The 12,064-nt window shown below is 42.3% G+C and overlaps 1 protein-coding gene across 1 annotated transcript in view; it reads left to right on the top strand.

The window, feature by feature from the left end:
• Positions 1-12,064, top strand: part of LOC135907451 (guided entry of tail-anchored proteins factor CAMLG-like) — a 39,415-nt gene that overhangs the window by 3,903 nt on the left and 23,448 nt on the right. The window contains exon 2 of the mRNA XM_065439140.1: positions 1,759-1,886. Coding sequence (XP_065295212.1) covers positions 1,759-1,886 — 128 coding nt within the window. The remainder of the gene's footprint in view (positions 1-1,758; positions 1,887-12,064) is intronic.

The following is a 12,064-nucleotide window of genomic DNA, read 5'->3' on the forward strand; positions in this document are numbered from 1 at the left end:
TTAATTTTTAATAGCAAGGAAAATTAATGAAGAATTGAAATATAGAGAAAAAGACATGGGCATTGCAGGGCATCACAAAATCATAGGTAATCTATGAACTTGCTAGGTGACCTTAGCCTGGCATCTTTAACCAAGGTAGCGTGAATCCTTTGACTTTTTTGGGGTGTTTCTTTTTTTTCATATTAGAGATGCAATTGGTGTTTGGAAAGGAATAAATTTAATGACGTTTAAGCTCCCATACAGGAGCATTGTTCACAATCGCACACCAGTTGCTGCATATCCAATCAAACTCAAAGCTTAATAACTTAATGGTGGAGATGAAAACTTAATGGTGTAGACTGTTAATGCTGACTGGTATGTTTATGTCCATAAGGACATGATCTTAGTTCTCTTGTAATTTGGCTATCATTGCACTTTCACTAACAGTTCGTATGTTTAAGACTTGTCACCGCTTCTGTTCAGAATGCGAAAACACCTGTGTACTTAGATTTAGGTGCACGTCTAGAACCTCAAGTGGTCCAAATTTACAGAGTCCCCCACTACAGCGTGCCTCGTAATTAGATCATGGTTTTGGCACGTAAAACCCCATAATTTAATTATTATTTTTTCTGCTCAGTTTCACATTTGTTGAGCTCATTCACAGTGTAGTTACAAGCTTTCTGCAGCTCCTTGTGATTACATACCAGGTTCATTTGACATGACCACATTTCTTACTGCAAAAGACGAAATTCTTGTAGAGGGAGCATCAAGCATTTATTCTCCGCCATGAAGTAATGTGACATCTTTGTTAGTTTTCTCACAATGTGCAGCATGTGTGATGGTGCAGGCCAGGGAAATATTGTTCATGAATTGCTACAAACTAAATTCAGCGCTGCTTGTAATGGTTAATTGAAGACCTATTGCCGTAGTTTCAGCTAAATCTTTTCTATGAGGAAGATCTTTGTTAGCAGTGCTCGGGTTAGAGGGGCATATGTAATGTCTAGTATTTACTTGCATTGTTTTCAACAGCCCTAACAGTGTTCAGAGGCATGTCACTATGACTCCTGTTGTTATTTGAGACTGTCTTGCGTGATGTTACCCTGTCGCTGTATCAGGAGTGCTGACCTTGTACATGTGGGCCATTGAATTTTGATATGTGTGTCATCATTGGCTTCAATTTAGGTCGCAGTTGTATTGTTTCTAAATGTCTTCTGGGGACCAGTTTTTGTTGTCGATGTTTGTAGTTGCAAGTTTTCAAATATTTACATTATCTGCCTGGAATATGCAACATTTTGTGAAGACTAGAATTCTGGTTTAGCAGAATTTGGAGAAATGTGTCCATTTAAAGATGCATTTGAATGGCTTCCAGCTGCTCACTGGATTGTGCTTTGCTATCTAAATTCTGTGTGTTGCCGCCAAATCTGGTGACTGTTGAGTAAAACCACAGCAGTTAAAATGCCCATGAAGGTCTTATACAGACATTGCAACTCTTGAAAGCAACACATCTTTGATGCTTTCAATGCCATCATTTATAATCACTTGTGGTGCCTGTTTAACCATGTGTATATGTGGCAACCAGAGCCTTGCCCTCAGAGTGCTAACATGTAACCTCGCCAATAATCCCACTGGTTATTGCTTGGCAATACTGATGGTATTTAAAGTATGTCGTTTCTTAATTGACTTCAGGTTTGTCGACTAAAAATAATGAGAAGGTGACTTTTTTAGTGGAGATTGCATGGAATGAATCATCTTGATTTTTTTTTTCTTCGTCATTCTTAGATACTCCGAAAGAGGCAAGCATTTCTACACAGATACAGACAACAAAGCAGGAGCCACTTCTGGCGTCATCTGAAACTAGGTGCTCAAACTTAGGAGAGCAAACAAGGTTATCCTACTCGCTGGGCGATGTAAGTGTTGTCACGACATGAAGTAGTGCTCTTCTTGCAAGCTTTTCTTTTTATTCTTCATTTTGTGTTGGCTAAGGTTGAAAGTTTTTCAGTAATGTTACAAATGAAGCATGGCTAACATTAGGATGTGACTGATCCTGTCTTGGTTAAGTATGGGGCGTTATGAAATTTAAAAAGTCTAGGGTGTGTCTTATCATACTGCCCAGCCTTTCAGAATTCATACTGCATTTTTGAATCACTTTGTTTGATTTCACTGTTTTGTAATAATGGTTGCTTTTCTTTTTATTAAAGGGCAACTACGACGTTTTGTTAACCATATTAGTATATTATCATTTTCAAATGGCATTGACAGTCCTGTTACTGGTACGGTGGTTCAGTTTGCTTAGAAACTTATCAATAGCTTTAAATAACCAATAAATGAGGTACCAACACCGAAACAGGTAGCTGCTTTGTGTGATTCCTTTGACAAGTTGATGACTTCAAATCCTACACTACTGTAATGTAAACACACAGTACACTTGTTGCTAACAGCAAAAAAAGCAAAGCTTACTATAGCTTCTGACAACACAGGGAGCTTTTCCAGCTCTTTTGAACTAGACAGCAGCAATTTCAGCGACGATATGAGCGCTGAAGGATCACCGTTTGCTTTTGACCCGCCACCGTCGTGCAAGGCAGCTGACGAACACCAGGCTCAACACATTGTGCTGCGGCAAGACGAAGAGAAGCACGTCTGTCAAAATGATGATTATCAGCCGTTGTCTCTGTGAAAAAGGAGCCAGCTTTGCCATTTCAGGGCGAAGCAGCGATGTAGACTCGGACGTCACAAACATATGGTGGCCACTAGAAACTCACATTCATGGGCATGAGTCAGTAACATGCAACTAATCTTTAATATTTATTTTCAGAAAAACTAAATGACTTGCAGTCATATCGTTTGGCACAGATAATCAGAGTGCAAAAGAGGACGTATATTCAGAATTTTATTAAAGGGACCCTGAAACGATTTTGGCGATTTTCTACAAACGTACTGAGTCGTTAGAGTAGGTTCTTCTGATCATTAATTGATGCATCTAAGTGCTCTGCGTAAAGCGTGTAATTTATTATAAGCTTTTAAAAATACCCATCGCTGCCGATCGTAGCGCACTGCTCGGCGGAATTTTAAGCCGCCCCTACCTATATGATGCAAATAACCCATATTACGTCACATGGGCGAGCGATCTGATTGGCTGACCAGGGCGCGTGGTCGATAATTTTTCCAACTTTATGGTGAACAAATGATGCTCGTAATAGTTGGAATGTTAGTTACTTTGTTTTTGTAAAAAGAAAATAACTTAAAGAGAATACACAAGAATAGTTTTTTAGTACACTTCAGCACTTCCGGCACACAGCAAGTGTCGTCTGCTTGTGTTACAACGTACTCCATTTTGACGAGAGCTCCGCGGTCAGAGTCGGTCTCAGTCTTTTCGCGAGCACTATGATTCGACTTTGTTGCCTTGTGGACTGCAAACCTAGCGACCTGCAAACCGCAAGTCCAGTATTAGGGCAAACGCAAGCGCAAGGGGACACGGTCTGGCCGCTTGACTGTGCCGGGATGAGCCACGAGATGAGCAGAAGGGCAAATGTGAACGGTCTGCACGGTGCAGCCACCTGGTGGCACAGAGCTCAACCATACACAGTAGCAGCAACGAAGTGTATTCTTTGCTGCTGGTGTGTATTTTTCGCAGGAGTGTAATCATCAACACGTTGATTTAAAAATGTTTAAAATGCTTTACACTTGGTTAGAGCAATATTAGCGCTTTGTTTGACTGGTTAAGCGCTGCGCCAGCAAGTGTCTGGACCGTGCAGACCGATCAGGCTGCTCACGTACGTCTACGCTAAAGTTCCTTCATCAGCTTGAGTTTATGCCTCCAGTCATTTGCCGAAATGACCAGCTTGCCTGTTTTTAGCGGAGTACCGGACACGTTCGGCGCTACGACAGAATGCTCGCAACGCACGCTGCTTCGATAGCTCTCGGCCGACGGCCAAGCGGCTAGCGGAGAGGTCTCGCGCGGGAGGGGGCGTGCTCCTAAACAGCCGGAAGTGAGCGATGTGACGTCGCATCGTGACGCTGAACCAGTGAAGGCGGAGCTTAGCGCCGCTCGCTCGGCGAGCGAGTTGAGGAGGAAAAGCATAGCTAGGGAGGAGGGTAACTTCTAATCGCTTGCAGCTCCATTAATACGTAACGCTTCACTTAAATTGTGGTGCGAATGTTTTACTTAAGCTGTACCCTACGCGCCTACAAAATTTGTCCGAACCGTTTCAGGGGCCCTTTAAGGTCAGTGGACATTGAAAAATCACCGGAGTTGCCCCGGAGCACAAGTGCCTTAGCCAATCTTGTGCTGCAGTTCTGAATTGACGAAATTCTCACAAATTAAAGGGCCCCTCACCTGGTCTGGCTATTTTGAGCTGACAAGCGCAGAGCATACATTGCGCTATAACGATCATGTTGCTACGTGCCCTGGAAAGATTTGAAATTTCAAATAGAACGCCGTTTTTCCTTCTCCTCGCGGCCGCCGTGCTCCAAGACGGAGGATGTTGTGCACGTGCTGGTGTGCCTATGTACACATGTTTGCACTGTAACATCGCTTATGGTGACACATGACTTCAAGAATTTTCAAGCCAACATTTGTCATTTGTGTGATATGTTGCTAGAATAGACAAGTTAAAGCTTACAGAAATAATAAAACACACAGACCGAATGTCTGCATGTTTTTGTTTTACTTCGCACTGCAGCAAAAGAGATGTACTTCCATTTCGTCAGCTTGTTCCCAGGTTGTGCAGTCGTGCGCGCAGACACTAAAACTACCATTTTCTACCACGTTCCAGTGCGGGATCATGCTCTGTGATCCACTTGTGTCTGTCTCAGTATTCATGTAGCACAGACTTATACCGCTAGTCAGGTGTTCTCATGCACAGAGTGCAAAATCGTGTGCTTTGCAACATCGCAACAGCTTGCAAAAAAACTAGGAGAAAAAATAAATGTAGAGAAAGAAGGCGGGGCCCATGATGTAGGCATCATGCGATCCTCGAGGTCTGGTATGGGAGAACGCAGGGAAGGAATTTCGCTTGCGGAGGCTATACGGGGCAAGTGGAGAGAGCGTCCATGTTTGCAGTGAAGCTCGGCTCCTGAAATCATGGGTACGCGACACTATCTCGGCTATTAATGAGCTGATTTGAAAAATTATCGCAGCAGAACGCTCCCTAGAGGACACATAACAACTTCCAGTGTATAACCAAAATTTGCTATGGGGACTGGTGAGGGACCCTTTAACACTTTGCAGTGCCTGCAGGAGCTAGAGGAGAAAAACAATGGCGGAGTTTTATTGTGCAGCCATATAGCACATGAACTTAAAGTAAACAGCAGCGTTTCAAATTCTGTGTGCATTGAGGTGCAAGATTGCAGGCCTAAGGAGCTGCACCATGCACACCATATTCAAAACATTGCATTATGCTTTTGAATTCTCACATGATCACATCATGGGGCTTGAAGATGTCCAGACTTTCTACAGAGTGCAGCTTCTGAAGAGCACATGAGCATAATCAGATGCCATTCTTTGTCACAAGAAGCCTAGAAAAGCATAACTGAAGGAGGTAACATAGAAGCCTGTGTGGATTCCATCTGGGAGCCCCAGTGGCTACAATGTATGACTTTGTGTAACTTTTAAAGATACAACCCTCCTATGTCTTACGTCTCGGCTCTAAGTTCAGTTTTACTGGTATCCAATTCCATTTTATTTATGTATTCAATACTGCTAAAATTCACAGCTTTGTAAGAATGTTAGAATAGGTAGGAACTTTGTTATATAGAATTTCAGCTGTGCTGTACTTGTGTTTTTGTGTGTCTTTCACACAAGAACGAAATGGCACTTGTCTTGTTGCCCAAGTGTACAGGTGTTTCAGCTAGGTCTTACTGATGCTTATTTGGCATTAATGAGATTTAGATGACAACTGGCCAGAATTGTTTCAAGCTAAAATTTCTTTTTTTATGGTGAATGGTTAACCACTGTAAGAATGTACATATAAGAAAAATGCTATGAGAGGAGTACTGTATTTTACTAAATTAAATGCATGTATTTCTGTGCTGCATACCATACTACGTTGTATTAGGTTCTCTTTTTACAAAACATGCATCTTTTTCTTGTACTAGTACAATGGAAATTTATCACTTAAACATAATTTATCATAACATTGTTATCATGAATGGTTATTATGATGGTATTTAATCTTCTGCAAGGATAATGTAAACAAAAATATTTTTTAAAGGCCCCTCACCAGGTCTGGCCATATTGAGCTGACAAGCGCAGAGCATACAATGCGCACCAACGATCATGTTTGCCAAGAATTACGTTGCTGCGTGCTGCGGAAAGGCCTGAAATTTCAATCCGAATGCCGTTTCCCTCGTCACTCACGGCGAATCCGCCCGGAGAGGGACGATGACGTAGTCGGGCGCCTGCGCCTATGTAATTGGGTCCGCAGTGTGACATAGCTCGTGGTGGCGTGTGACTTCGAGAATTATTCAAGGCAGCATCTGTTATTTGTGTGATCCGTTGCTTGAATTGACGAACTGAGATTTAGAGAAATAATAAAACACACAAACGGAATGTCTGCATGTTTTTTTGTTTTACTTCGCTCCGAAGCAAGAGCGATGTACTTCCATTTCGTCTGCTTCGTCTGCTTGTTCCCACGGTCGTGCAGTCACATGTGCAAGTATCGAAACTATGCCATTTTTTACTGTGTTCCAGCGCGTGATCAGGCTCTGCGATCCGCTTTTTTTGCCTCAGTATTCCTGTAGCACTGAATTATACCGCTAGTCATGTTTCCTTGTGCACAGCACTCATAATCGTATGTTGCGCGAGCGAGACAACAGCTCACGCGCGGCGCGGTCAGCAGAAAGGCGTAGCGCAGGGGGGAAAAAAAAGCGAGAGAGAAAAAAATGAATGCAGGGCCGTGTGACTTATGCATCACGCGATCCTCAAGGTCTGGTATGAGAGAATGCAGGGAAGGAATTTCACTTGCAAATGCTACATGGGGTGAATGGAGAGAGCTTGGCAGTGGAGCCCCGCCTGCTAAAATCATAGGTTCTCAGCACTGAAATATTTCTGTCTCGGCTAATAATGAGGTGATTTGAACATTTTTTTGTGGCAGAATGCTCCCTAGAGGACACGTAACAACTTCCAGTGTATAACCAAAATTTGCTATGGGGCCAGGTGAAAGGGCCCTTTAAGTATGCCATATACATTTAACTGGATGACTCTATTTTAATATAATTGGTTCTTTGTGTAGGATTGCTACATCACTTAACGCTTTAAAGGGGACACTAAAGGCAAATATTAAGTCAAGCGAAAGTGATAGATTAGTGCTTGAGAATCTTTAAGGTGCCAATATTATCGCGAACACTGCCTTTAATAATCAAGAAATTGAGGTAACTGCAGGACATGATTAGAGACTCTTCCGGGACATTCAAGTACTTGCCCGATGACGAAAGCACTCCTCAGTTACATTCTCTGACTAATATCCAACCATTCGTTGCAAAAAACATGCTTGTATTGTATTATAAGACGAAATAAAATGCTACTTGTCCAGTTCTATTTCCTTTTTAGAAAAAATAGCTCATTGAAATTACCCTTGACAACGACGCAGGCATTTGAGTGGTTTTGTTTTCACTCAACTCCGCACCGCCCACGCTTTCATGTTTCAGTGATTTCATTATTGCGTAGTGCTGCGCTGGTTTTTCTGGCTCGCGAAACTCTCACAAACTGCAAGTAGAAGGGAATTCAACTTCCATATCATGTCGCGGGATGCCCGAATGGTCTACACCATGTGACCAAAAAGTAGCCTGCAGCTGTGAGTCCACTGCTCTGTTTTGGCTCAGTCCCACCGTCTGTCGGGCGCCGTTTTACTTACCGACTGTTCCGACGACAGCAAAGGGTGGTGATGGCATATGGCATACACAATGTCATCTCCCCGGTCGGAAGGCAGGAGATTTGAATTGTGATAAAGGTATTTGGACTCTTCAGATGCAATTTTCTTGTAAACTAAGTCTTTTCTTGGCACGAAACAAGGGTTGCGAGGTTTCTGGTATGGTATTTAAACAGTCAACGTCGACTTAGCATCAGCCTTTAGGTCCCTTTTAAGTGCCAGCAAAAAAATGTAAAATGTGTTCATAAAATCTTCTTTTTTATTGCACATCTGAATGTGAAATCTTTTGCAGATTCTAAATATATTTGACATGGGGGTAGTAAATTCACAACCTTTGTTTGACAATATACAAATGTAAAAGGAGGAGGCGCTGGCAGAAGGTTCTGTCCATATAACTTAGTTCTCTGCCACGCTTCATCAAACCGTCTTCGTTGTCGGCTATATCAGAGTCACTGGATGTTTCTATAACCCTGAAAGGACTGCCATCATTGTCAATGCTTTCACGCAGAAGCACATCATCTTCGGAGCTTGATGACTGAATAAAATGAAAGCCGCGCTTTCACGACAGATGTGGTAACACGCGACTGGCAGCCGCCATATTTTAAATCGGTACTGTATGAACATAGAAGAATGGAGCCTGTAGGCCCCTTAGCAAGGGCCAAAGAGGGAATATGCCAGAACATCAACATGTGTTGGACCAGCTTTGGCTGTTGTTTGCATTTAGGAAGAGTGCTCAAACATGACGAGACAGACACTTATTAAAAAAAAAAGTACACTAGTAATACTTGTCCGCAACATTTGAGGCGTAAGCTGCATGTGGCACTATGACATTGTGTTATACTTCACTCCAGGGTGTTCAACAAAAATTTTTTTCTCGTTTGCGTTCACACTTTTCAATTTAGTTCAGGTTCAGCTCGAGAGCGCAACTTATGTTGGTTCAAACTGGTTTAGGGCTTTCCGAACCAATTTTTCAGATGAGTTCAAAGAAAAAAAATCACATGCCATGCACAGTTGTGGTTTGTTGGTATTTGTATGTTCATTGGACTCTGTGGTGCCCTGTGTAGCTACAAAGTGTGTTGCCATGTTAACATCTCCGATTATTCTCTTCCATTTGATTCTTAATGTTGCTTGATTTTTCTCTATGCTATAGAAAATGGAAGTAAAAATACCTCATGTAATGCTTAAAGGGCAACTCCTGTGATTTTTCAATGTCCACTGATCTTAATAAAATTTTGAATATATGCTCTCGATTGCACTCTGATTATCTGCGCCAAACTATACGGCTGCAAATCATTGTTTTCCTGAAAAGGAATTTTAAAGATTGGTTGTGTTCCCGACTCATGACTTTCTACTGGCCACCCTGTGTTTGTCATGTCAGAGACTACATTGCCACTGTCACTGTCTAGTTGGAAAACTCTATAAAAGCTCCCTGTGTCGTCAGGAGACATCACCAACTTCGCTTCTTTGCATTTGCATTTAGCAGGCGTTCTGCATGTTTACATTATGGTAATGTAGGATTTGACATCATCGACTCGATGTGACGTCACACCAAGAAGCTACCCGTTTTGGTTTCTTGTTTATCGGTTATTTCAAATTATTGATGAATTTCAAAGCAAATTGCACTGCCCTACTGGTGGCAGGACTGTCAATGCCATTTGAAAACAACTATATTCTAATATGGTTAAAAACGCCAGAGTTGCCCTTTAACTACCGTATTTGCACAATTCTATAACGCCACCGACTGTCACGCACGATTATATTACTGCCGAGATATTAAAAAAAGAAAATAACTTGGCACCGATTCTACTGTGCACATCAAGCAACGACACCCGAATCGACGCGTACCATGTTAAAACGATTTTACAGAATATACAGAGGTCCACATACACACACAGCTAAATCTGAGTGACTAGTTGCTATTGGAGTTTGACAACACCCCCTTGTCGCTTTGTACTGACCACAGAAAGTCATCTTTAGTTCCATTTTATGCATTAGAAATGCTACACTTCTGGAGGCTTGCGCAACCATCATCCGAGCGTCACTTTCTTCAGACAACCCGATCGATGGTAGTGTGGCTAGCTACCTTCCATTGAGCTTTTTTTTTGTAAGAATTGGTTTTATGTTTGATTTTGGGTAGAATTATTTACAATTGTAATATGCATGCAAATTTGAACTCACCTTTTATTCAAAAAAGGTATGTGTTAGAATTGTGCAAATATGGTAACCACAATAAAACTTGGTGCTGGGCTAGTTGGTGATGAATTCTTTAAAACTGAAGGTAGCGCTAAAAAGGACGGACACACGATGAAAAGACGACACGACGACGAGGAAACGCTACTGACAACTGGTTTATTTTTATTTTTCGAAAAAGTTCTATATTTAAGAGAATCACAACACATGCGCACAACCGAACTGCACCAGCCTTCTTTATCGCAATATCGAAAACATGCACGCGAAGTGAAATGATAAAACACCCAAGCAGCAAGAAGTGAACACATGACCAAATGAAGAAAAGCCATACGTTACGGTTTTTCAAATTTCCCCAGAAGTGTGCGCTCAGTCGAGTACAAATTTATTGAAGCATCACTGATGCTCAGACCCGCCTTTTTTTGTATGTGGACAGCTTCCAGCAAAACTCTAGCTTTAGCGCTTGCACTTCTGCCCAGAACCTTTGCTTCTTTGAACCGTGGCACGCACTCGCAAACCATCACATGCGAAACTAAATTTGCAAGTTCGTCTTGTTTTGTTAAGTTTTGAGAGTGTTCCCTTAAGCGTTCATTGAGGCAACGCCCCATCTGCCCGATATAGCACTTGCCGCAGGACAGAGTAATAAAGTATAACACTACTAGGGCACACCTGACGAAGACATCTTCATGCTGCTTTTTGCAACCGCGCTGACCTTCACCGCAGATGCGGGAGCACAGCCTCGCCAACTTGTTTGGCGCAGAAAAAACAAGCGGCACGTTGTGCCTGCTGGCCACCTTTTTGAGGTTGTGTGAAACCTTATGAATGTAAGGCATCACCTCAGGTTTGGTCTTCACGCGTTCAGGTGCAGTCTTCATTCATCGAGGGGCCAAATTTCTTGAGGAGGGTTTCAGCGACAGCTACGATGACCGAGCAAGAGAAGCCTGCGGCCAATAGCCTGCGAACCTGATAGTCAAAGCTAAAAAGCATTTCATGCGGGCACGACTTTTGAAGCGCCGATTCCATGCAGAGCGATGCAATTGCTCTTTTCACAGTCTTTGAATGAGACGATTCATAGGGCAAAAGTGCTTTCTTTGCACGTGGGAAATACGCCCAACAGGTGTGTCCCTTAGTTATCCTCAGCCTGAGGTCTAAAAAACGTTTCTCGCCATTTTGCTGAAGTTCATGGGTAAAAGCCAGGCCTTTACCATGGTCATTAAAGGTAATTAAGACCTGTCGTACAGAATCTTCAAAAGAGATGTCATTACGATCTTTTAAAAAGATCAAAAAATCGTCAACAAACCTAAAAACTTTTAAAACCGGGCCTCCAATAAAATCTTGATCCAAATAGCGATCAACATGAGCTAAAAAGATGTCACACAAGATAGGTGCAACACAGGACCCTATACAAATGCCATTGCGCTGCAGAAAAGGCTGCCTGTCAAAAAGGATAAAAGTGACACTCGGATAAAATTCTAAAAGCTGTAAAAAAATCAAGAGACACTCCTGCTGTGGACTGAAAAGAGAGTTTGCCTGAATTTTCGACAGCCTCCTTCACAGCAACTAAGAGTTCAGGTTGAGGGACGGAATAAAATAAATCCTCAACATCCACAGAGAAAGCATAACTGACACAGCAGTTATTCTGGAGAAAGTTTGTAACTTCTTGGGATTTTTTGGTCAGGAAGCGATCGTTCACTTTATCGACTTAAGCTTACTTAGTAGAAAGCAGCTGACACATTGCTGCCAGGTTCCGTTCTCACTAATAATGGTCCTAAAAGGGATGCCAGGTTTGTGAGTTTTTGCTGTAAAGAAAGCATTCAAGGAGTTACCTCTGCAATTGGAGATATCATTGCCTAATTTTGTCAGGTTCAACTCTTTGCAGAAGTTCATGAACCTGGTTTTTACACGCACATCGCTTTTCTTCACTCACACAAAGTTCTTTACTGCTTGCAAAGCTTTTTCCTTGTACATGCCCGCGTGCATGACGACGAAGCCTCCATCTTTGTCCGCTTGTAAAAGCGAGAAATATGAGACAA

The sequence above is a fragment of the Dermacentor albipictus genome, chromosome 1 (assembly GCF_038994185.2).
Source record: "Dermacentor albipictus isolate Rhodes 1998 colony chromosome 1, USDA_Dalb.pri_finalv2, whole genome shotgun sequence".
NCBI classification, from domain to species: domain Eukaryota; kingdom Metazoa; phylum Arthropoda; class Arachnida; order Ixodida; family Ixodidae; genus Dermacentor; species Dermacentor albipictus.